The sequence below is a fragment of the Hypanus sabinus genome, chromosome 19 (genome assembly GCF_030144855.1).
Source record: "Hypanus sabinus isolate sHypSab1 chromosome 19, sHypSab1.hap1, whole genome shotgun sequence".
NCBI lineage: Eukaryota > Metazoa > Chordata > Chondrichthyes > Myliobatiformes > Dasyatidae > Hypanus > Hypanus sabinus.
Genome location: NC_082724.1, coordinates 46,511,257 through 46,536,283, shown reverse-complemented (window position 1 = coordinate 46,536,283; position 25,027 = coordinate 46,511,257). Strand labels below are relative to the sequence as shown.

Genomic DNA, 25,027 nt, shown 5'->3' with positions numbered 1-25,027 from the left:
TCCACTAACTCCACTCCAAATCTGTGAAACCTTGGGCAGTTCATTTTCAGTCTCTAATGATTATCTTAGAGCCAAAAAACTGTCTGGCTATAATGATAAGAATTACCATATAAAATCATTTATTTGTAATTGATCTGTTGTAACATAACATTATCTTCAGTAGGACACACAAGAATAATCAGCACGGATTTACTTAGAAAATATGGCTCAGGGACTAAGAATGTATTAAGAGAAAGTGATTTCTCATTTAATATAAATGTACAGTGTAATCGGCACAAACTGTTCCAAACAACACAATATTTGTAGAATTCCACGAATACATCAGAATGAGTAATAAGCAAGCACTACCACTGGCAATAATTTATGACCATTTATAGTAAAATATCACAATTTAACAAAAATAATTCTAAAACTTGAAGACGGGTGAATGAAATAGCTGTTTTATACTTATGTACAATGCAGTTAAATTTTGAGCAATTAACTCCATATGTTTGCTGTTATAAATCAGAGGTCATTTTTTCTGTCTCTCCCTTCATCAGGCTATTCATTATATGGATTTCATTCCAAAGGAAATGCAGCCAATTGCTGGAACCGAAGGGGCCTATTATCGCCGTAAGCAACTAATGAGGCAGCTGCCTGCCTATGACCAGGACCCCTTTCAGTGTCACGCCTTGTCAGAGAGTGAAGTGAAGAGCATGCAGGAGTTTGTCAGAAAGTACAAGAGTGACGTGCTGGGAGTTGGAGAAGTGGCACTGCCTGGCCAGGCAGCTAGTGCCAAAGAAGATGCCAACCAGCAGCAGAAGACAGAAGCTAAGGAACAATTTGCCAATGGCAAAATAGCAAAGGAGATACCACAGGCCACCCCAGCTGCATCCAATCGGACACTGGTTGAATTCCATCAGAAAGACAAATATGTGAGTGACCATTATTAGTTGTTTTTATTTTGTTAACAACTTACTCAGCAAAATTGAAAGAAAATATTTGTGAATCCTGTTCACCCTCATGTGAATCTATCTCAAATTCTCTAACTTAAAACAAGCACTTATCTTGGCATAGGTATAAGCAAGGGACAATAGCTGTGCTATAAGAATGATTACACAGTTCATCACTTAGATCTCAGTTTTGCGCATAGACAAAATGCAACCACAGATATAAAATGTCTTTTTTATCTTTTCTATGTCTTTCAAGTTTTCTGCCTATCATGTGTATAAGCTCTTCTTCCTTTTCCTTTTCATTCTTTCCTCTCTTTGCCACTGCATACAATAAACAACATAATTGAGAATTCAACTTGCTTACAAGAGACATAAGCCAAAGTCATCAAAGTCATCCAAGCTAGAAGGGTGGCATGGTAGTGTAGTGGTTATTAGCACAGCGGTTTACAGTACCAGCAAACCAGGTTCAATTCCCGTCCCTGTAAGGAGTTTGTACATTCTTCCTGTGATTGCGTGGCTTTCCTCCATTGCTCTGGTTTTCTCCCACAGTCTAAATCTGTACTGGTGGGTAGGCTAATTGGTCATTGTGAATTGTCCTGTTATTAGGCTAGGATTAAATTGCTGGGTGGCACGGCCGGGAGGACCTATTCTGTGCCAATAAATAAAAATAAATAGGGACTATCTTCTTTATTTCTTTATTTTCTGATACCACCTTGGCTATTGGGCTGTGAGACTGACAAGCTCGATAACTTAACTGGCCTACATTCAATTGATCTTTCAATAGAATGAGCAGTGTAATGACAGGGGGAACATGGCTTAGCTCTTTAATGATAAACTATCATGTTCAAGATCAAAGGATCTTGTACTGCCATGGGTCACTGACTTGTGATTTTATTTATTTTCCTTCAGTCATTTCGAAGACTGTTGACCGGAACCCAGCCACGCACATCCAATTATTTTACAGACATAACATGAAAACATAATTTCTTTCAAGGAAAGTGGTAAACTATGTATACCTGTCTGGACACGCCCCCCTGCTGACTGCTCCTGTGGCTCCTCCCACAGACCCCTGTATAAAGGCGATTGGGGCACTGCTCCTCCCTCAGTCTTCAACATGGTCGTGCCCGTTTTCGCTGTTAATGAAAACCTGTCATTTTGTACTCTACTTCCAGTCTCCTTGAGTTATTGATAGCACATCAAGGAAGCATCAGAAAGAACAGGGAAGTCAATGGACTAAGATTTCCCTTTGGATTTGTCCAGGCAGAGGTTCACTCTTAGGTGTGGATTGAGGAATTCTCAAGGTATTTGAAAGCTTACTGTAGAAGCTGTGTATTCGCATTGTATCTTGTACAGATTTTCTCTTCATTCTTTCACCCTATTCTCTCAAAGGTAATGGACTGTAAATCCATCAATCAGCACTACAGCCTTCTAGTGCCTAAGCCTCCCGGGCCAGTTCATGTCTTTTTCATAGCCAATTAACTGAATGCCAACTTTAGCATAGGGAGAGTTGAAAGCTGACCCTTATGTTCTGTACCTGCAACATGATGAATTACATTAACATCTAAAGCAATATATACACTCAGAGGCCACTTTATTAGGAGTACCTCCTGCACCTAATAAAGTGAATGAGGACCCCTCTCAATGAGTGTATTTTTAATTGTTCTGTGCCTGATTGCCTGCAGGAATTATCTCCTTAGAACCAAAACAGGCAGTTCCCAAACAGTTGTCCTAAATTGTCAACCAGGCTGCTATGCTCACTATCTAAATTGCCACCAAATGACCATATACAACTTGGGATGAGCATTCAAAATATTGCATGTTAGCTAGAAGAAAGCCTCTTCAGGTTAAGGAAGGAAAAGAAATGGGCCATTATCTGCCAATCTCAAGACATCTCTCTTTTCAACCTTGGGAATCCTTATACTATATCCTTTCAGGTTTGGCAGACTTCTTTCTCTGTGGAGATCTTCAAGGTTTTCTCTCAATAATCCGGCTCTAATTGTGGGTCGACAAATGGGATTTTATTTTCACTTTCTGAAAGCATTCTGATTGTAAGTTTTCCCTCTAATTTGTAAAATACAACCTTTTCAAGGAAACGAAAGTTTATCTTCCACTACTAACCTAATGTTATAAGTTTACAACCGTATTTGTGTGCTGCTTCTTTGACAATCTCCATGGGAGGTTCTCAGTGGTCAATTATACAGATGAATCAAGGGCTGGGAGAGCCATGGTGTCCATTTGCTTTAATGAAAGATTTGAAATAGATACCTTGATATAAAAAGTCTGATGTTTATGTGTTCTGGAGCATTCAATTTACACCTTTGTGCCTATCCTATATGCCCCCAGCATCAAGAATATAGGACATGGTTGATCTATCTTTTGTTCGAGCCACTTCTACTAGTTAAAGTCATAGTCATAAACAGCACAGAGACAACCCCTTCAGCCTATCTAGTCCATGCCAAACTATTATTCAGCCTGTACCATCAACCTGCACCGGGACCATTGCCCTCCATTCCCCTTCTCCAGCCATCTACCTATCCAAATTTCTCTTAAATGGTGATTTCAATCCTGCATCCACCAATTCCACTGACAGCTTTTTCCACATTCTCACCCCTCTCTGAGTGAAGAAGTTTCCTCTCATGTCCCACTTAACTATTTCATCTTTCATCCTTAACCCATGAACTCTTGTTCTAGTCTCTCCTAGCCTCAGGGGTCTGTATTCCCAGATTCTTCCATTCTGCTGCACTCCTCGCTGCCTACTGCTTACAGTGTAAAGTCCTGCCCTGATTTATTCTGCCAAAGTGCAACATGTCTGTAAATTCCATCTGCCATGTTTCATCCCATTTTTCCAGCTGGTTCAAATCCTGCTGTATGCTTTGATAGCCCTCCTCATTGTCTGCTATACCCCCAATCATGGCATCATCAGTAAATTTGCTACATTTTCATCCAGACCGCTGATATAGATGACAAATAACAATGGACCCTGCAACACACCACAGTTAAGTTTCAGTCAATTAAGATTGTGCTTGGTTTGGACCTTGTCAAAACCCTCCAGCCTTATTTCTTATTCCAGATCTTCCAATACCTTCTAGGCTTAATTCCAGATCTTTTCTCTTACCCAGCTTTGCACACCTAAACCTACGATCAAACTGGAATTATAGACATGTATTGAGTTCACTTCATGCAGTGACCCAATACAAAGGGAGAGCTTGCTTGTAATTCTCCAGATGGATTTCATGAGGATAGGAAACACACCCAGATTCTTTATTATAGAAAATTGCCAAAGTACTGGTGAGGTTTATCATTATAAACTTTGGAGTTGATCCTTGGGAAATGCAAAGAGGTGTGTGAGGAAATTATAGTGGTACTGCCATGATGAAATTACCAGTTGTCACATGTGCCTTTCAGTATTTTGCGCAGAGGTGGGGGTCTTTCATGAAATTCATTCTCTGGTAATCTTATGAAATGAGAGAGCTAAAAGGGAATTTACCACAGCCTAATACCCCAACACCCTTCATCAGGCTTGTTTTGGTCTGAGAGTATCATTAAGAATGCCTTTGCTTTTGTTTCATAAACTCTCCAGGCTAGTAAGTTCATTACATTTTCTCGCCTAGGAGAGCAAACATATGTCAGATCCGCATAGTAGCTCCACTCAATGGAAGTTGACCTTAACAGTTTCACAGAGGAAGGATAGTAGTAACTTGGAACAGCTACTTTGAAACACTTAAAATGATAAATGGAATGCATTAAAAATGAGAATGCCCAGCTGCAGTTTGGAGCCTGACTAAATGCTGAAACAGCAGTGAACTCTGACCCTCACCTGTTCTATACCACAAATTACGAAAGTGGAGCAGCCAGGGCCAAAAATAATTGAGCTCAGATATCTGTGTTTTTACATAGTACCCAGATTAATTACCAGAACACCAAGTCTTCCTTTGAAATATGCAAGCATTTCTACTTCAAACAGGAAAAATGCAACTCTCTGCTCACATAAAATTACATTTTATAGACTTGCCAACTTCAGCTCATGAATTTAAATGTATTGCTCTTTAGTTAGAAGTAATTATGAAATGATTTTTCTTGCGGATGGAATGGAGCCATTAATCTCCTTTGCTATCACTTGTCAATGATGTGAACATGTGCATTTTTTTTCAGTGGCAACTCTTCTCAAACATTTGGGTAAAGCCTGCAAAAGGAAACAGTAATGCCACCAACCTGACCTCTTAGGAAAGCCATACAGTTGCATAAACTAAAGTTAATATTTGTGAAAACTTTCATTTTCAGAGGTACTGACTATTTGTAGTAATTCAGCCTTTGCAGGTTTTGCTGCTCCCCATCAAGTTTCTGTTCTGATTCTAATCTGATTAGTGGTCTTACTGTGTTGAAAATTGTTACCATGTGTGAAACAGCTAGCCGTGATAAGCAGGGTTCACCGTTGCCCAAATTCTGATTAAAATCAGCTACACGGACTGGTTCAAATTACAGGCTGGGTTGATATATCCCAGAACTTGGCCCCTGGAGTGTGAATTTATTTACATTTGATACACGTCAACAAGCAATGGGTGTTTTGTAGCTCATATCACAGGAGCACCAAGAAAAAGGAGAACGTGAATATTCATCATAATTGGTGGTCTCCCATAAACAATAGAAATAATCAAACATACAGGTTATTTGCAATAGAGCGGATGAAAGGATAGTGTGCAAATTGCCTGTTGACTTGCTTGATGCTCCACTCCATACCATTGGCCTGTTGCCTACTTCTGTCGGTGCTGATAAAGAGCAGACTGCTTATGTCTGATGGGCAACTGGATTCTTTTCAGTAAGGTTTTAGAAGTTTAGCCCATAAGACAGTGGAGCCGAATTAGTCCATCAGATCTATGAGTCTGCTCTGCCATTTAATCATGGCTTTTCCCCATATCCTTTGATGCCCTTACTAATCAAGAGCCTATCAACCTCTGCTTTAAGTATACCAAATGGCTTGGCAGCCTCAGCTGTCTGCGACAATGAATTCCACAGAATCAGCACCACCTGGCTAAAGGAACTCCTCTTCATCTCTGTTCTAAAAGGACGTCCATGAGATGGAATGGTAGCATAGTAGTTTGCACAACGCTTTACAGTACAGGTGACTGGAGTTCAATTTTCTGCTGTTGCTTGTAAGGAGTTTGTACATTCTCCCTGTGACCACAGGTACTCTGGTTTCCTTTCACAGTCCAAAGGCATTCCAGTTGGTGGGTTAATTGGTCATTATAAATTGTCCTGTGATTAGGCTAGGGTTAAAACGGGGTTTGCTGGACGGCACTGCTCAGACGACCGGAAGTATCTATTGCATGCTGTATCTCAATAAATAAATAAAAATCCTTTTATTCTGAGGCTGTTCGCTTCAGTCTTAGACTCCCACTCTATTGGAAATATCCTCTCAACTTCCACTCTGTCCAAATTTCTCAATATTTTACAGGTTTCACTGAGATTCCCTCCTCGTTGTTCTAAATTTCAAAGAATATAGTCCCAGAGCCCTCAAACACTCGTACATGAACCTTTTCACTACCAGGATCATTTTAGTAAACCTCTTCTGGACTCCTCTTCAATGCCAGCACATCTTTCCTTAGATATGAGGCCCAAAACTGCCTGTAATATTCTCAATGTAGTCTGAACAACAAATTATAAAGATTCTTCATTTTATCCTTGCTCTTATATTCCAGTCCTCTCAAAATAAATGCTAAAATTGCATTTACCTTTCCTGGTACTAAATCAGTCTTTAGGGATTCCTACACTAGAACTCCCAAGTCCCTTTATAACTCTGACTTCTGAATTTGCTCCCCATTTCGAAAAAGAGCTCTCCCAAACCTCAATTATAATCCGTATGTCTGAGCATTCACATGAAATGCCAGAGGAACTCAGCAAACCAGGCAGCATCTATGAAAAAAAGTATAGTGGAAGTTTCGGGCTGAAATGTCAACTGCACTTTTTTCCATAGATGCTACCTGTTCTGCTGAGTTCCTCCAGCGTTTTGTGTGTGTGCTTGGAGTTCCAGTGTCTGCAGATTTTCTCCTGTCTTATGAATGTCTGGACTGCTTTGCACAGTAGTGCAGAGACATTGTCACTCTCAGATTCCGAGCTCAAGGTTATTCCAGGGTGTTGCTCCTGATGCCATATCTCACTGTTTCTTGCTTGCTGTTATTTTATTGAGGTCTATATCCAAAGAGGAGCCTTCATTAACAATTTCCTCCACATTCAGAAGCATGCAGAATAGGAACAAACATCTGCTTGCAGTGCAGGCTTCTCCAAAGCACAGGCATTTAGAAACAGTGGCGTAACCACACAGAGACCTTCCATGTACCTTTTTGCCAGAACATCTAGCAGTGGCCAGGTACAAAGTACATGAGATATGAGAGCTTTGTTCTTCACCTGGCTATCCAGGTTCCTCAGCACAACACATTGTAACATCTAATTGATGATTCCCTGTAGCTTAGCCCTTCAAAGCACCTTACAAGGACTGTACCTGTTCAATTGCATTGTATCAATAAGTATGTTGGTGCTAATAACAGCATTCTCATGTCCAATGTATTGGGAAACCTAACGAGGCTTCTGTAAAGTTTCTGTTGGCTTTTTAATCATTTTGACACTTAAGCATACAGCATTAGTTAAACTGCAAAGCAATTTTAATATTTGGATAAACACATGAAACTATTTTTTGACTGTGTTTATGTTGACTTTATTGTGAAAGCAACAATATCTGTCTTGAATATTTCTAAATATGCACGTATCTCCACGCAAAGGCTCTAGCTTTATTTTAGCTGTACTGCTATGGCCTCTCCAGTTATGTTCACTGAAACCCAAATGTATTATTCTGTGCATTCACCCAATGTACACTAAAATCAAGAAATATTGTAACAATAATTTCCTTTCTTCAAAACCATACGACTCCTCGTGTCTGTCATTCCCCTACTCTCAGATTCCAGATTTTTGAAACTTAGTTGATTTATTTCTCATTCAGTGTTGCTGCTGTGATGTGCTATGTCTCTTTAGGCAATTTGAGCCCAAAATTTAAGAAATAATCATATTTAATTCCATATTATCCTTTAGTGATGTTTTCAATTAAACATCACAATGATAGGAGTAGTTATACTTCTTGCCACTAACCCAGTCCAGACCAAATAAAATTCAATCCATTTTTGCTTCTGGGTGCTTAACTTTTCTGGATTTAATTGGGCACAGTGCATGAAATTGATATATCCATCATTTTTCTTTCCTAAATCTCTTCAGATGAATGAGAATAATTGTAAATGTATTTAAGGTTTGGTCTTCCTGGTGAGTTTTAGATTTTTCCTTGGAGTTGGTTTGAGAGCACTGATGTCACGTACACATAGAAGCACACATGCTCATCAACACTTCCTGGCATGTGTGAGTAAAGGCTCAACCTACCTGTGCATGATAAAAATAAATACAAACTGATTAGAGTAAAGCTAACGTGAATGACCAGCAACATCTCACGAGCTCTCAGTCAGCGTTCTGATGTATTAAAAAGGACCTTGTTTTGCTTTGATCCTGGGTTCTTATCTCTGACTTTCATTACTATACGTAAACATCAGAATCAAGAGGAGATGCAAGACAAGAGGGAAGATCAGTGAGATTCCTTCTGGAATTCTCCTAATATCATGTATTGCACATCTCCATAATTATTTTTTTTTAAATTCCTCTACATCAGCTTAATCTACGTTTAAAAAAGGAGAACAAATGAAACCCACAAACATTGTAATAATATTGACCAGATAATCTATTTTTTAAATTGACCAGGATACTAGGAATCAAATAAACAAAACTTGCGGAGTATTTTACTCCACCGAAGAATTTATGTGGAGGCTCATTTTACAGACTACTTCTTGATGGTGCCTTCCCCAGCACTGCATTGGACAGGTAAATCTGATACTTGCCCTTCACGAAGCTGATGATCTTCCAGCAACATAATGTCTGTTTCTGGGTGTGCCTTGAGGAACAAAGTATCCTCCATTATGTAGTTGCTTGGGATGAACTGTGATGTAGCTCTTCGCATCTTTCTCCACATCTTCTCAACGAATACACAATTTTCAAAGAGGTGGGCGAGCATCTCACCCCACTGCAGCCGTCCTTGAGGAAATGGGCATTGGGGAAGATATTTCTCTGTACAAGAAGCCACTAGCCAAGCAAGATCTTGGTGCCTGTTGGTGAATTCCAGTGAAGAGGCTTTCTGCGAAATGACTTGGGCAGTTTACTCAGAGAATAAGCCTGCAGTACAGATAGAGTCCCTGTGTCACAGTATCTGCAGGATGTTGCATGCTGACCACTGACTGCTGGACTTGTGGTCAAAGGTGTTCACTTGGGAAAACACTTCCATATGGGACAAGTAATGCAGCAATGTCCAGTTGATTGAGACATTAGACAATAAGACACAATTTAAAAATTAGGAAATTTGACCCATCAAGTCTGCCCCACTATTCAATCATTGCTAGATTATTTTCTCTCTCAAATCCTTCCATCATTCTTCTCCCTGAAACTTTTAATCCCCTTACTAATAAAAAGCTATCAACCTCCACTTTAAATATACCCAATGACTTGTCCTTCATATCTATCAGTGCCATTGAATTCCACAGATTCACCACCCTCTGGTTAAAGGAATTCCTCCTCATCTCTGCTTTAAAGGGATGTCCTTCTATTCTGAGGCTGTGCCCTCTGGTTCAGGACTCCCCACTATTGGAAACATTCCTTCTACATCCCGACTATCTATCCTTTCAATATTCTGTAGATTGCAATGAAATCTCCGCTTATTCTTCTAAACTCCATTGAGTATAAGAGCAGAGCCATCATACGCCCCTCATACATTAACATTATGCATGCTCTCTAACGCCCTAGAATTCATGAAGCATATGAGAAAGGCGGATAACTGGTTAATGATGTTTGGCAGAATCCATAGGATCACTGATGTTGTGCAAAACACATTCTGTACTGAAAATGTGTCCTGCTCATTGACTAAAGTATGGATTAACCACAGGTAATGAAAACACAGCCTTTTATTTCACCTCCATTCACTTACATAAAGTTATTTAGCTTCATAAGTTGCATTGTGGGTTGATTTTCTGTGATATGCTGAAGTCTTTGATATTTCTGTCACTTTGATCTTGTTAAATTGATGCCAAGTTTTGCCAATTTCAAAAGCGAATGCCTTTTTTAAAGAAAACTGTAAATGCCAAACCAGACAGAGGGAAGATGGGCTAGAGAATTACTTTAAATTTACTTTGAACTTTGGAAATGAAATGCATTGACTTGATTAATGAGTTTCTCTGCAGACAAGGCATCTGAGTGAAGGTGAGGCAAGAGACTTGAGTCAAAGAATTTTGGTATTTCATGCAAGCTTTATTATCAGTTTAAAGAATTACCACATTAGACATTAAGGCATTGAACACATCAGCTGACTGATTACACCTGAAGGACATTCATGGAAATGTTGGTAAATAATAAAGATTTTAGCTGAATATATTAGTATTTAGTGTTATTTGCATAGAGCTAAGAATAATTATCTCAGAATCTAGTTGTATTTGTTGGCAGACAATTATAAACAGTTGGATCGGGGTTTATTTGGTTAGTACTAAATAGAATCCATGACTTATACTCTCATCCCATTCCAAGACATTGTTCTTACCCCACTATCACATTCAAGCAGTCCCACGGTTTGCCTCATTACACAGGAACTGGATCCCAAAACCTAATATGAGCACAAAGTGCACACATAGCTGATTTCAGAGCCCAGTTACTTCTATATTTTCTGAAATCTTGTTTGGGTTTTTGTTGTTTTCCAATGAGTCTTGAAACCTGTTTGGCTCAGTGTGTAATCTTATGCTATTGTTTACTGAGAGGGGAAGTGCTCTTAAAATCCTCGCCAATATTCTTTCTCTACCAATTTCATTTGGAAACAAATTTACTAATCCATTGCTTTTTTTCCCTTTTGTTTTCCTTGTTTCTGTTTTACATGAACAAGTGGGCATTTTGATTGTTGGTTGTGTGAAAGCTTGAATGTCTATATAATTAGGTACAGCAGTGATTTTAATTGTGGTATGTGAGGATTAGATAGAAAATGTCAACAAGAAAGCTTGATTATCAACCTGACTATGAGGTTAACATCTTCTATCACTGACTAGAAGTATTAAAATCAGAACCAACACAAACTTTGAATGAAATGCTTTCAGATTTTATTCGCTTGGATAGTGAAAACTTATACTATTTTCACCTTGGGGAAAATAAAAGGAATAAAAATTCAGTCCTGAAGCTGGTGTATTCATCCTTGAAGTGCAAAATCTAATGCTCCAGACAAACACAAATAAGCATTTAGATGGGGTTGTGTCTGGTGCCAATTTACCCAAACAATGAGCTGTTGTCATATTTTAAATGATGACATGTACAGAGCTTTTGCAGGAAATATTAAGAATTACATGCTCTGCAATGCAAGATAAAACTACTTAAACTGGATGGTAAATTCCACCTGAAAACGTAAATTTGAAAAGGCCTTTGTTACATCTCCATATATCAGCAGGTTTGTGATGCTGCTCTAGTATTCCTAGATCTGTTGGAATCCATCAGTTTCATTAAAGATCATTTTTAAATCATTCAGAATGCCCTGCCTGAAGAAACTATATTTCTGAACTGTCGATCAGCTTCATTTGGATTGTTGGAATTACCCTGTGATCGTAATGGATTCTTTTTCTTTATCTTTGGACTGAACTGATGGCAAATCAAGTAAACTGTGAGGTTAGTTGTAGCACAGTCCTTGGAGCTTAGCCCAAAAGTGCAAACTGACCGCAGCCCTATTTAACAGAAAGGTATTCCTTGAATATTCTTCCGGACACAGCGCATGTAAAATGGAAGTGCTGGAAATGGGTTGGCCACATTTGAAAGTCAATGGCTATTGTTTCGAGGGTGAGGCACACCTCAAGTTTTGGATCTGTTTTCCTGGTAGAAGCATTTATCTGATGTTATTATGTTGGCCTGACTCTTTTTTGCATTTTGTTTTGCAGCATTGTGAACTTTGCAAGCAGACTGTCAGCAATGAGAGCCCTGTGGTGTATTGTGAGCGTGCTGGATATGCCCGCCTTTGGCACCCAGCATGCTTTTTATGCACCTGGTGCAATGAACCCCTGGTGGATCTCATCTACTTCTGGAAGAGTGGCCGGTTGATGTGTGGGCGCCATTACTGTGAGAGTGAGAAACCTCGCTGCATTGCCTGCGATGAGGTGGGTTGTTGGGAGGATGGTGTTCAGTGCATTACCAATCTAAGCACACAGCATCATATATTCCCTTGCAACCGAAGACAAGGCATGATAATTCAACTGGGTATCTAGGTTACCCTTGCTGTGGTAAAGTCATCTTAGCAAAGTTAACGTTGTCTATCCTGGAAGTTCATGTAACAATCACATTTGTGCCAAACTCACTTTACTTCAATGACTTTATTTCAGCCACTTGCTCCAAAATCATAAAAAAGTTATAGAAACAACCAACCCTTCAGATAGTCAATCTGAACAACCAGGAGAAAAATATAGTAAAATACAGAGTTCTTCTCTGTTAGTTTTATGCCTGGATTTAAACACAATTGCTGGCTATAGTTCAGGAACAATATCCTATGTCTTATCTGAGTACATTCTGAATATGACATTCACAGTGGGGTGTTGTCAGATACACTGAGCCTTAAGTGGAAGCTGGTTCACATCCAATGTGATGAAAACATAAGGTTCAATGTGGAACAATAGTGGCAATGGCTGTGAAAATTAAAGTTGGCTTTCAGTTGTTATTGAAAGTTTGATGTGAAAAATCATCTCAATACCCCGTACATACATGCAGATGATCTGAAAATAATGCTTACTGTGTTTAGAAATGCAATGACATGACATTGAAGTTAACGGGAATGCCTTTGCAGTGCATTCAGTAATTTACAGAGAGTTGTAAAAGGAAAATTTAGAGGCATGTGCAAATTCATTTGTAGTCTTAGTTTTAAACTAATGACAACGGTTTTGTTCTTTTTTCCATTTTTTTCTTGTCAAGTATTTTGATCTGTCATTCACTCTTACAGCAAACACTGACAAAGAACTTCCTTTTGCTCTTCCACTTGATAATCCAGTCTGAGCCTCCACAACCAATAAAAACTTAAAGAAAATAATTTGGTTTTGATTTTATGATTCATATATGATGCTTTATATAAATTCAAAACCAAAGCATGCTTTCTGATTTTAAACTCTCCTTTGCCATTTATGGCAGTGACAGTCCAAGAGCACATGATAAGTCACTTTGCACACTGTATTGCACTGCCTCCATGGGATTCTTTTAAGCTCCAGAGACAATTATCATCAACAACCATTTGATATCTGACTACTGTTATAAAATTGAAGAAGTTTTAAAATCTGTCAGCTGCTGGTTACAATCAATTTAATAAAATAAAAACAAGTAAGTCTTGGATATGACAACATCTATTTGCTACAAATGAGATACTTTACCACATAAAATCACAACTCTTCCAAACTGTGCATTATACCCTACATAAGTGCCATAATCATTTCTATATCAATGTCTCACAGCATAGAAATGAGAAGCAGCGTTTCTCACTCAAGGCCCCAAATAGTCCTTCCAGCCAAGGCAATATTTCACCTGTGAATCTATTAGGGTCATCTTCTACATCATATCTGGTACTCCCAGTGTGGCAACCTCCACATTAGTGAGACCCAACATAGACAGGGACACCACAGCAACTCAATGCATAAAAGCAGGCAGACATGGTCAAGAGGCTCAGTTGCTGCTCCACCAAGCATCAGAATTGGGAAGAATTGTGATTTAAGTGGCTTTGACCATAGAATGGCTGTTGCTACAAAGCGGGGCTGTTTGAGTATCCCAGAAACTCTTGCTCTCCTGGGATATTCATGCACACCAGTCCCTAGAGTTTACAGAGAATGGTGCGAGAAACAAAAAACATCTAATGATCAGCAGCTCTGTGGTCGAAAATGCCTTGTTAATGAGAAAGGTCGGGGGAGAATAGCTAAATTGGAAGGCGACAGTAACTCAAATAACCAGATGTTATAACCATGGTGTGCAGAAGAGCATCTTTGAATCTACATGTCAAACCTTGAAGTAGATGGGCTACAGCAGCAGAATACCACAAACATGTGCTCATTGGCCATTTTATTAGGTGCAGGAGGTACCTAATAAAGTGGGCACAAAGTGCAAATTTCATAGTTTACGTTGTGTTAATTTCTTTTATAAGTGTTTTCTGTAAACTAGTTAGCAATAAAGCTTAAGATGTGCTGCTGCAAAAACATATCATGGGTTAACTGGTGGCTGAAAAATGCCCCATGTATGGGTTAATGGCAGGAGAATAGGTGGGCAGGAGAGGGATTGATTGGAGAAAATAGCGAGGAATGAGATTACTGCCATTGCTCTGAGAGCTGCTATAAACTGTAGATCAAGTAGCCTCAATCGAGGTTATTGGAGAGAATGATAAATATTATAGCGGTTTTCAATCAGCAATTATAAAATCAAGCTTTTTAGTTGGTGGAGAAGATCAGTGGTGTTTACAACTGAAGGAAGAAGTACTTATAGCTTTCACATTTCCAGCCCCAAGAAAGCCATATTGGAATTTCAGTGCTGGAGTACAGTTAATCGGGGTGGAAGTTTAGCATATGAAGATAGGAAGTTAAGGGACAAGGTGTAGCTATGAATGACAAAACAAAGATGTGACGCAGATTAAAGACGTTTGACAATTCAGTGAGCTGGGCCTGTGTGAATAAAAGTGGGAGGAGTTTTTAGTTTGAAAGTTTTCTTTTAAAGGGGGGCTATTCAGTCCCTCTGCCTACTGTCTAGTTCAATAAGATCTCTTTCATATCTCAAAGCAGTGTTGAGCTGTTCTTTCGTCACCAAAAATAAATCCTTGATAGATGGCCAATGTAGATTAATTGGCTACTCTAATCACACCTTAGTGTCAAAGGGGAGTTCTTGGACATGTGGGAAAAGACCACACACTTGCAGAGCAATAGGGAAACAAAGAGGAGGAAATAGGTTCAATAAGAATGCCCTGTTGGGAGCTGGCTACAGAAAAGATGAGCTAAATATTCACCTTCTTCAGAGTAAATAAGTTGCCTATCCCAGCTTCACGTAATGCAGAACTTCACCATAATTCTGTAGTATGTGTGTTATTGCTGTAAGTACTGGATTGAAATGGCCACCAAGGTTTTGTTGTCAAGGAGTGGCAGCAAAGGTGAAAGAGATAGCAATCACCGTGTAGTAATAATATCTTGTGTTTCATTGTGATCTCTTTTTGGTTGCAGCTAATTTTCTCAGAAGACTTCGTAGAATGCAAGGGACTGACGTGGCACAAGAAGCACTTCTGCTGCTTGGAGTGTGATCAGCCACTGCTTGGAAAGTCCTATGAACTGGAGCAGACCAAGCTGTTCTGTACAGCCTGTAACAAAAGAAACAAGCACATGTGAAGGACTTCCACTGGAATGACGATCATGCTCTAATTTACATTCACCGTCTGTATAAACTAACCAAAGAAACTTTGGTCAGCTAAATAATAGAATATGGATCTAGCAAACTCTAGTAGAAGCTCTGGAGAGTGAAGTATTTACACAAAGTGGACACTCTTTTAAAATTGTCTAAGATTCATTACAAAGGTGGTAATGATGTCTTTGTTACACACACAAAATGCTGGAGGAACTCAGCAGGCCAGGCAGCATCTAGGAAAAGAGTACAGTTGATATTTTGGGCTGAAAACCTTAGTCAGTCCTGCCGAATTGTTTTGGCCTGAAGTGTCAACTGCACTCTTTTCCTAGATGCTGCCTGGCCTGCTGAGCTCTTCCAGCATTTTGTGTGTGGTGCTTGGATTTCCAGCACCTGCAGATTTTTTCTTGTTTGATGTCTTTGTTATTGGTTTATTAATTTTGCAAGACCCCTCTGAGAGAAAACTGTGGTTTGGTATCATGCGCTTAATTCAGTGAAATGTATACCATCTTCAATCTGAGTCCAAATTTACCTGAGGAATGGAAGACTTTTAAAAAATTATTTATTTTTGCACCATATATATAATTGAAAAGCTGCACTTCAACCCTTGCTATGTTTCTGTATTGAATGTAGAATTCTGTAAGATCATGAGAACATGACTGGTGGGTGAGTTAATCTGGTCTACAGGTATGGCATCTTTGTGGGAGTTCATTTCAGCTGAAGTTAAATTCCTGTCAGAATTTAATCGCTGGACCTATGAATTAACATAATGGTTAAGTCCATTTAGATGATAAACAGTAAAACATTTGAACTTAGGAGCAAATCAATATCCAGTAAATTACTTTTTAAATAACTCACCAGAAAATGAGAGAATTTCCAAGGAGGTGCCTTCTTGAAACAAACTGGCAAAAAGAGCGCAGAGAATATACAGTATAAACCACCGGAAGCCTATCACTCTCTGGATTTAATAACCTGATCTGATCATGACAGTAAATGTGCTGCACCTCGCCTTGGGGCTACTGAGGGAGAGTATATCTGGGATTCGCCTGCTAAATCGCTTTACAGTGACCATATCCTTAAAGAACCTTTTTCACGATGAAAGTCGAATCAGACTGAATTATAATGTACACTAGAGTTAGCTAATTTATGCTGCTCCCAGTGATGTAGAGCTACACGGGTGCAGCCCAGGAATAAGCCCTAAAACACTTGGAACATACCACATAAGAGAGAAACAGAGATAGTAAATGGCTACAAGAAATACTGGCGTTCAACACCGGTTTTAAGTTACACCCTTGAGGGTGGTTAAGTCAAGATTTAGATTTGATCATATTGGAGTACAGGAAATCAGAACAGCAGATACTGGGGATGGAAGTAATTTCATTGTCATTTCTTTAGGAAGGGTTTGCAGGGTCAAAGCTTGTCACCTTTACTGTAACAATGCTCTGATTTAAGATAGTACTTTAGAAATGCCTATTCAATATCCTCAAACCTATGTTTTTCTTGTATCAGATGATCATGTTACAGTCTGCAATTCAATAGCTACCTAATGGTTAGAAATGTTTTATGTTGTTTAAACCTTCTTCCCTTGAATATTCAGAGGAAATCAGCAAGGGAATGAATATCTTATTTTCTAACCCTATCAATTAATTTAGAATAATCTACAGTAGGCTCCATGCTGAAAAGAGAGAAGGTAGCAAGTTGAGCTTGTGCTTTAAACAATTAGTTATGGTAGAGTATCTTGTTGCTTGACAGAAGACTAACATTCATTTAAAATCTTAAAAGAATTGAATGTTAATTGTATCTAATTATGTATAATTCTATAATTGTTGAATAATTCCGTAAGTGTTTAATTCTATAAAGTAGCTGTTACAAATTCACAGGGCTGGCAATGAGATTCACCAGCAGAGAGTGGTTGCTGGGCTGTTGGACTGTGAGGGCTAATCAGTTAGAGGGAGGGTGCAGGGGACATTTGGAATACAAATGTGCACAGACTTGGGGAGTGAGAGCTGGGAAGTATGTGGAAATGGATCATATAGCAAAAATGTTCTCTTCCCTTAAAAATACCTTCAAGTCCTAGGACTCATTTGGGGTTAGTTTGATCTATCTGCTCAACTGGAGAGATCCATAGCATGAGATATTGTCTCTAATATAAAATGCAAGACTGGCTGGTAATCCAATTTACCTGTTCCCCAGTAGGCGGGTTAGGTTAAAATTAACAGCATAAATTTTGATTTCATTGCTTGCTCTTGAGCAGCTCCACAGTGCAAACTGTTAACATTGAAGTGGAAGGTGGAAGGGGAGGACACATAAGAATGCCTGCTTCTGCTTGGTTTAGGTGGGTTTGCAGGAAGAAGGACAACAGAGATACAGGGCCTTCAAACACCAAGTAAATGTAATCGATCCAGTTTGCGTTCAGCATTCCCACCACAAAAAACATGCTTGTACATGCCCTCATCCATTTTTTGCATTTCGCCACAGGTGAAAGCACAAAAGGAATATGTTAAATGAGCATTTTTGAGATGGGGGAGGTTCGATTTGTGAAAATTATATAGTTAGCATAAGTTAAAGACAACGTGTGACATTTTTGGTGAACAGTGAATGACATGTCTAAGTATAGATTTCTGCAGTTACTTAACCCTTACGAGAACATCAATAAAAACTGAGAGCAAGACAAATTTATGTTTCATTGTTTAACTGTGCACCATCTGTTTCGTACATCTTCAGAATCATTTACGTGGTTATGAGAGCTGTTTTAAGGGTTCACATGAACATTCAAAATGTACGATGCTAGGCTCTGTATTAATATTCATCAGACACAGCACTCATGTTAATTCAGGTTACATTATAAATTTCAAAACATATGCACCAGTGGTTCCCAAACTTTTTTGTGTTACTGGCCCCTTGGCTCCCAAACCATATCCCCAGCAAACCCTCTCACTTTCTGGCCATTTTATAAAAACTATTGATAATTTGATTTATGACGTACATTGAAAGAAAATGGAAACTGCAAATTCAAAGCCGTGACAAATAATTACAAAAATATTCAAGTATATTTTAAGCTACTGATTGATTTATTTATTTATTTATTTACAGTAAAAACAACTTTCATTAACAGTTTGTAGTCCAACGATTCACTCCTTAATTGCTTTTCAATGAGAAGGATGGGCATGGTGCTGTGATATCAGCTTCTTAACATCATGCAGAATGTCACTCGAAGGAGTCACTCAGAGTCTCAGATCCCCAGAAGGGTGAGAGGCAGCAGAAAAGAAACTATAGACCTGTTAGCTTGACATCAGTGGTTGGGAATTTGTTGGAATTAATCATTAAGAATGAGATTATGGAGTACCTGGAAGCACATGACCAGATAGGCCAAAGCCAACATCGTTTCCTAAAAGGAAAATCTGCCTGACAAACCTACTGTAATCCTTTGAGGAAATTACAAGCAGGATAGAGAAAGGAGATGCAGTAGACTTGGTGTACTTGGGTTTTCAGAAGGCCTTTGAGAAAATTCTGCACAAGAGGCTGCTTTGCAAGGTAAGAGCCCATGGAATTACAGGGAAATTACTAGCATGGGTGGAGCATTGGCTGATTGGCAAAAACAGAGAGTGGGAATAAAGGGATCCTATTCTGGCTGGCTGCCAGTTACCAGTGGAGTTCCACAAGGGTCGGAGTTGGGACTGCTGCTTTTTACTTTGCACTATGGTATTATTGGGTTAGTGGCTAAATTTGCCAATGATACAAAGATAGGTGGAGGAGTGTGTAGTGTTGAGGAAACAGAGAACCTGCAGAGAGACTTAGACAGTTCAGTGGAATGGGCAAAGAAATAGCAAGTGAAATACAATGTTGGAAATTGTATGGTCATGCACTTCAGTAGAAGAAATAAATGGGCAGACTATTACTTAGATGGAGAGACAATTCAAAATGCAGAGATACAAAGAGAGTTGGGAGTCCTTGTGCAGGATACCCTAAAGGTTAACCTCCAGGGTGAGTCAGTTGTGAAGAAGGCGAATGCAATGTTGGCATTCATTTAGAGGTGTAGAATATAACAGCAGGGATGTGATGTTGAGGCTCTATAAGGCACTTGTGAGACAACACTTGGAGTGTTGTGTGCAGTTTTGGGCTCTTTATTTTAGAAAGGATATACTGACTTCTGTCTGCAAGTTTTTCCTCCATTCTTCCTGTTAATTCTCCATTGCAAGTGTTCAGGAATGTGGAATCTGGAATTTGGATTGAGAAAAGATCCTGATATTTCTCTGACATGTCTATATATGCAGCCCATCCAGGTGAGCACAGTACACATGGACCTGAAAATAATCATCTGGTATTCTTTCTTTCTCTTCCAACTTAGAGAATCTCAGAAATTGGAAAAGCTCATTACAGCCAAACAAGAAATAGGAGCAGGAGTTGGCCATCTGGCCCATTGAGCCTGCTCCGCCATTCAGTCAGATCATGGCTGACCTGGTCATGGACTCATCTCCACCATCCTGCCTTTTCCCCATAACCTACTATCCAAAAATCTATCCAAACTTGTCTTAGCTATTGTTACTGAGGTAGCTTCCACTGCTTCATTGGGCAGAGAATTCCACAGATTCACCATTCTCTGGGAAAAGCAGTTCCTCCTCATCTCCATCCTGTCTACTCCCACGAATCTTGAGGCTATGTCCCCTAGTTCTAGCTTCACCTACCAGTAGAAACAACTTTCTTGCCTCTATCTTATCTATCCCTTTCATAATTTTATATGTTTCTATAAGATCTCCTCTCATTCTTCTGAATTCCAGGCGACTCAATCTCTCCTCATGGTCTAGCCCCTTCATCTCTGGAATCAACCCAGTGAACTTCCTCTGCACTGCTTCCAAAGACAGTATTCTGAAGTAAGGAGACACACAGTATACTGTGCAGTATACAGCACAGGAATACTGCACACAGTATTCCAGGTGAGGCCTCGTCAGTACCCTGTACAGTTGCAGCATAACCTTCCTGATCTTAAGCTCAATCCCTCTTGCAATGAAGGATAACATTCCATTTGAATTCTGGATAGCCTGTTGCGCCTGCAAACCAACCTTTTGCAATTCATGCACAAGCACTCCCAAGTCTCTCTGCACAGCAGCTTGCTGTAGTTTTTTTACGTTTTAAGTAATGATCCACTGTTTCATTTTTCCTTCCAAAGTGGATGAACTCGCATTTACCAACATTGTACTCCATCTGCCAGACACTTGCTCATTCACTTAACCTATCTATATCTCTCTGCAGATTCTCCATATCTTCTGCACAATTCGTTTTTCTACTGAATTTAGTATCATCAGCAAACTTGGATGCACTATACTTGTTCCCCTCTTCCAGATCGTTAATGTGTTTAGTGAACAGATGTGGACCCAGCATCGACACCTGTGGCACACCGCTCACCGCTGATCACCAATTTGAATATCACCCATGTATCCCAACTCTTGCTTTCTATTAGTTAGTTAAACCTCCAGCTATGCTAATACATCACCCCCAACTCTATGCATCTTTATCTTATGGATAAGTCATTTTACACAGCACCTTGTCAAACACCTTCTGGAAATCCATGTAAATAATGTTCAAGTGTTCCCCCCTTAAATAGGACAGAAATATGGAGAAAACTTATTTGAGTTTGATAAGATTCACATAATTTCCCTGCAAATGAAAATTAATTGAATTAAACTTTGTAGGTAATTCTGACAAATAAGCAAAGTCGTGCCTAATGTTCTTGAGTCAATTACTGAGAATGAAGCATTCAAGTCTTCAAAGAAGTTTATCACACTTTCAAAATGTGCATATAAGCATAGTTTCCTTTTGAGAGCCATCTGACTTCTATGTGCAACAGCAAGCATTCAGACTGTTCATTATTCTCAATACAAAGCTCTTGAAATAATTGAAAATTAAGAGCATGTGACTTAATTTTATTTATCGCTGTGAGAACGGTACTTAATGAATTCTGCAGCCAATCACTAATGTTTTTTGTGACAAGATGTTGTCTGTGAATTACCCAGTGAATGGTACATATTTTAGGTACAGCTTTCTTCAAGAAAGTCATAACCCCATAGTGATGTCCTGTTATTGATGGTGCTCCATCTGTTGCACAAACAAGAATGTTGGTGAGCATAATGTCCTTCTCCTTGAATATTTTTCTCAACATCCCAGCATTTTGAGTCCCCCTTCATATCTTTTTCTAGCATTCTTGCAAGCATCAACTCATGAAGCAAACATAACGAAGAAGTAAAGATTTTTTGCAGGATCACATCATAAGTACTGACTAAACACAAAATTAGGGTGCTTGGATCCCTAGACACTGGGCCGAGAGGAGTTAAACAGTCACATCCATCATCTCCCACTGTTGCTTAGAAAGGTGCTGTGAAGAAGCCACAGGCTTCTAGTAGAGGTGGAATCTGAGTGTCCTGGAGAGATCAACCATTTTGGAAATCTGAAAGGAGAGGTGAGGGGAAGATGTGGGATCACATTGGAAGTGTCAGAAATTGCCAAAAGTGTGTGTGGAGGGTAGTGAAGTGAAACATGAAGACAAGTAGAATCCTTGTTCAGGTGGGATGAGTCGGTTAAGAACAGAAAAGCAGAAATGGATTGGAAAGATTGAGACTTATTCAACTATGGTGGAAAGGGACCCATGTTTGAGGATAGAAGAAATCAGATTAAAACCATAACGTGGAGTCCTGTGTGGGCTTAACTTTTGGTTGAGAGTATGAAAGATAAACATATCTATGCAATATAATGTACTTATAAGTGTTAGCGTACATGATCAATTTATTTTCCAGGGAGATATGACAGCATAATGGTTACCAGAACTCTACTACAGCACCAATAACCGAAGATCAGTTCCACTGCTGTCTGTAAGGAGTCTGTACGTTCTCCCCATGACTGCATGGCTTTCCTCCTGGTGCTCCAGCTTCCTCCCATGTTCCGAAGATGTACAGGGTAGTGAGCTAATTAATCACACGTTCATTGGGCCAGGTAGGCTGTTACATGTAAATCTAAATTTACTTAGCCTTCAGTTAAAAGCTTAAATATTAAATTGTTTTTTCCCCATGTTCATCTCAATACAGTAAACACTTTTTGGGGGGAAAGCAGTGACATGATTACACCAGCCTCACATGGTCATCATAATTGATTGGAATTGGTTAATTATTGTAACGGTGCACCAAGATACAATGAAAGGCTTGCCTTGCATATTATTCATACAGATCAAATCATTACAGTGCATTGAGATAAAACAAGATGAAACAGACACAGAACACAGAATAAAGTGTAACAGTTACAGAGAAAGTGCAGTGCAGGTAACCAATATGGTGCAGGATCATTACAAGGTAGATTGTGAGGTCACAAGCCCATTTTATTGTACTATAGAGAAACATTTAGTAGCCTTATAAAAGTAAGGTAGAATATAACCTAGATCCTGATGATATGTACTTTCAGGCTTTTTTATTTTTTGCCTGTTTCAAGAGGGTAGAGGAGAATATGTCCATGGTGGGTCAGGTCTTTGATAATGATGGCTACTTCGGTGAGGCAGCAAGAAGTATAGACAGAGTCCATAGAGATGAGGCTGGTTTCCACGATGTGCTGAACTACATCCACAGCTCTCTGCAGTGTCTTGCAGTCATGTGCAGAACAGTTGCCATACTAAGTCATTACACATCCTCTGCAGATGCTTCTTCTGCTGCATCAATAAAAGGTGATAAGGATCGATGTGGATATACCATATTTCTTAAGCCTACTGAGAAGGTAGAGACATTGATGAGCTTTCTTGGCTGTGGCATCAATGTACTTGGACCAGGACAGACTATTGGTGATGCTCACACCTAGAAATTTGAAGCTCTCAACCCTCTCAACCTTAACGTCATTGATGTAGTTAGGGGCATGTCACTACTTGCCTTTCTGAAAGCAATGGCCAGCTCTTTTCTTTTGCTGACATTGAGGGAACAGTTGTTGTCATGACATCATGTTACCAGGTTTTCTATCTCTTTCCTGTACTCCTTGTTATTTGAGATATATAAACTGGTATCATTTGCCAACTTGTTGATGGAGCTAGAAGAGAAACTGCCACACGCGAGTCTACAGTGACTGGAGTAAGGGATTGAAGATGCAACCTTGTGGAGCACCAGTGTTTAGAACAGAGATATTGCTGCCTGTCCACTGAGGACTTGTTTCAGCCGTAAGAAACTTGTAATTGCAGTATGTTGGGGTTGTCTGGGGTTGCTTCTCAATGCACTTCTTGATAGTAGGTATCAGAGCCACTGGGCAGTAGTCGTAAGGTGTATTATATGTTTTTCTTAGGAACTGGGATGATAATGGTCTTCTTAAAGGGGTGAGTGTCACAAACTGAAGAGGGGGATAAAAGTGTCTGGCAAGTGCCCCTGCCAGCTGATTTGCACAGGATGAAAGGACACTGTGGACACTAGATTGTAGGGCTTCTGATAACCATTTAATTCCACCATCAGGAAGAAGTACAGAGACATCAGGACTCACACCGCCAGGTTCAGGAACAGTTATTATCCCTCAAACATCAGGCTCTTGAACCAAAGGGATTAACTTCACTCCAGCTTCACTTGCCCTGTCATTGAAATGTTCATCTCATATTCTCAATATTTATTGTTTATTTATTTACTTTTATTATATCTTTCTCTTTGTATTTGCAAATTTGTTGCCTTTCTTCACGTTGGTTCAACTCACACGTCGGTGTGGTCTTTCATTGATTCTATTACAGTAATTATTCTATTGTGGATTGCGTACACCTGCCAGAAAATGAATCTCAGGATTGTATATGGTGACATATGCAGTATGTACTTTGATAATAAACTAATTTTGAACTTTGAACTTCGATATTGAAATTCCTTGCTTTGGCAAGTGACACTATAGTCCTAAAATTTGTAGTCCTTATACTGTGGAAGTTGAGCCTATCTAATCTGTTGGACATCCTAAATGTAGAGATATTTATAAATTCGAGTCCAGTTGTCAGGAAAATGGCAATGCAATATTTAACAAGCCAAACCAGACATTGCATAATTAACCCAGTGGATGGTGAATTTTGTTCCATCTGGACTCAATTTGTAACCAGAGAAGGGTCGTTTCAACTTGAATTCCCAGTGGTTAATTAAAATTGAACATGCATTTTGTTTTTTTTTATTCTGAGCGGTTTTCTAGCGAGGCAGAGTCATGCCATAGTCCTGAAAGGAATATACATTTCTTTCCTAATTACAATAGTGGCAAGTGATTTGCATCAAGGAATTTTGGTCCTAATTTCACCCTTCTCCAAATCTTGCCCATAGAATGTGTAAATGATGTGTTCTTTCCCACAGCAACTTGATGGTTAATTCCATGGTTTGTCCATTACAGGTACCACAAATAGGGATAATTTTCTTTAATATCTACATTTGTCTCCAACACTTCATAAAATTCCATGGATACATTCTTCCTAGCTGATTTGCTGTTGCACAGGCAGTTATTGCAATTATTTCTTGCTACCCAGTATCTATGTCCTTGCGTCCTGGATAACAAGGAGGACTAACCCCTTCCTAACTCCAGTATGTTGTGAGAATGTGCTGTGCCCCAGCAAGCTCATT

At 39.3% G+C, this 25,027-nt stretch overlaps 1 protein-coding gene across 2 annotated transcripts in view; it reads left to right on the top strand.

Annotated features, from left to right (window-relative positions):
• Positions 1-18,130, top strand: part of lmcd1 (LIM and cysteine-rich domains 1) — a 63,559-nt gene extending 45,429 nt beyond the window's left edge. For both annotated transcript variants that reach the window (XM_059944372.1, XM_059944373.1), the window contains exons 4-6: positions 540-914; positions 11,972-12,187; positions 15,263-18,130. In XM_059944372.1, coding sequence (XP_059800355.1) covers positions 540-914; positions 11,972-12,187; positions 15,263-15,424 — 753 coding nt within the window. In that variant the 3' untranslated portion in view covers positions 15,425-18,130. The remainder of the gene's footprint in view (positions 1-539; positions 915-11,971; positions 12,188-15,262) is intronic.
• The last annotated feature ends 6,897 nt before the right edge of the window (positions 18,131-25,027 follow it).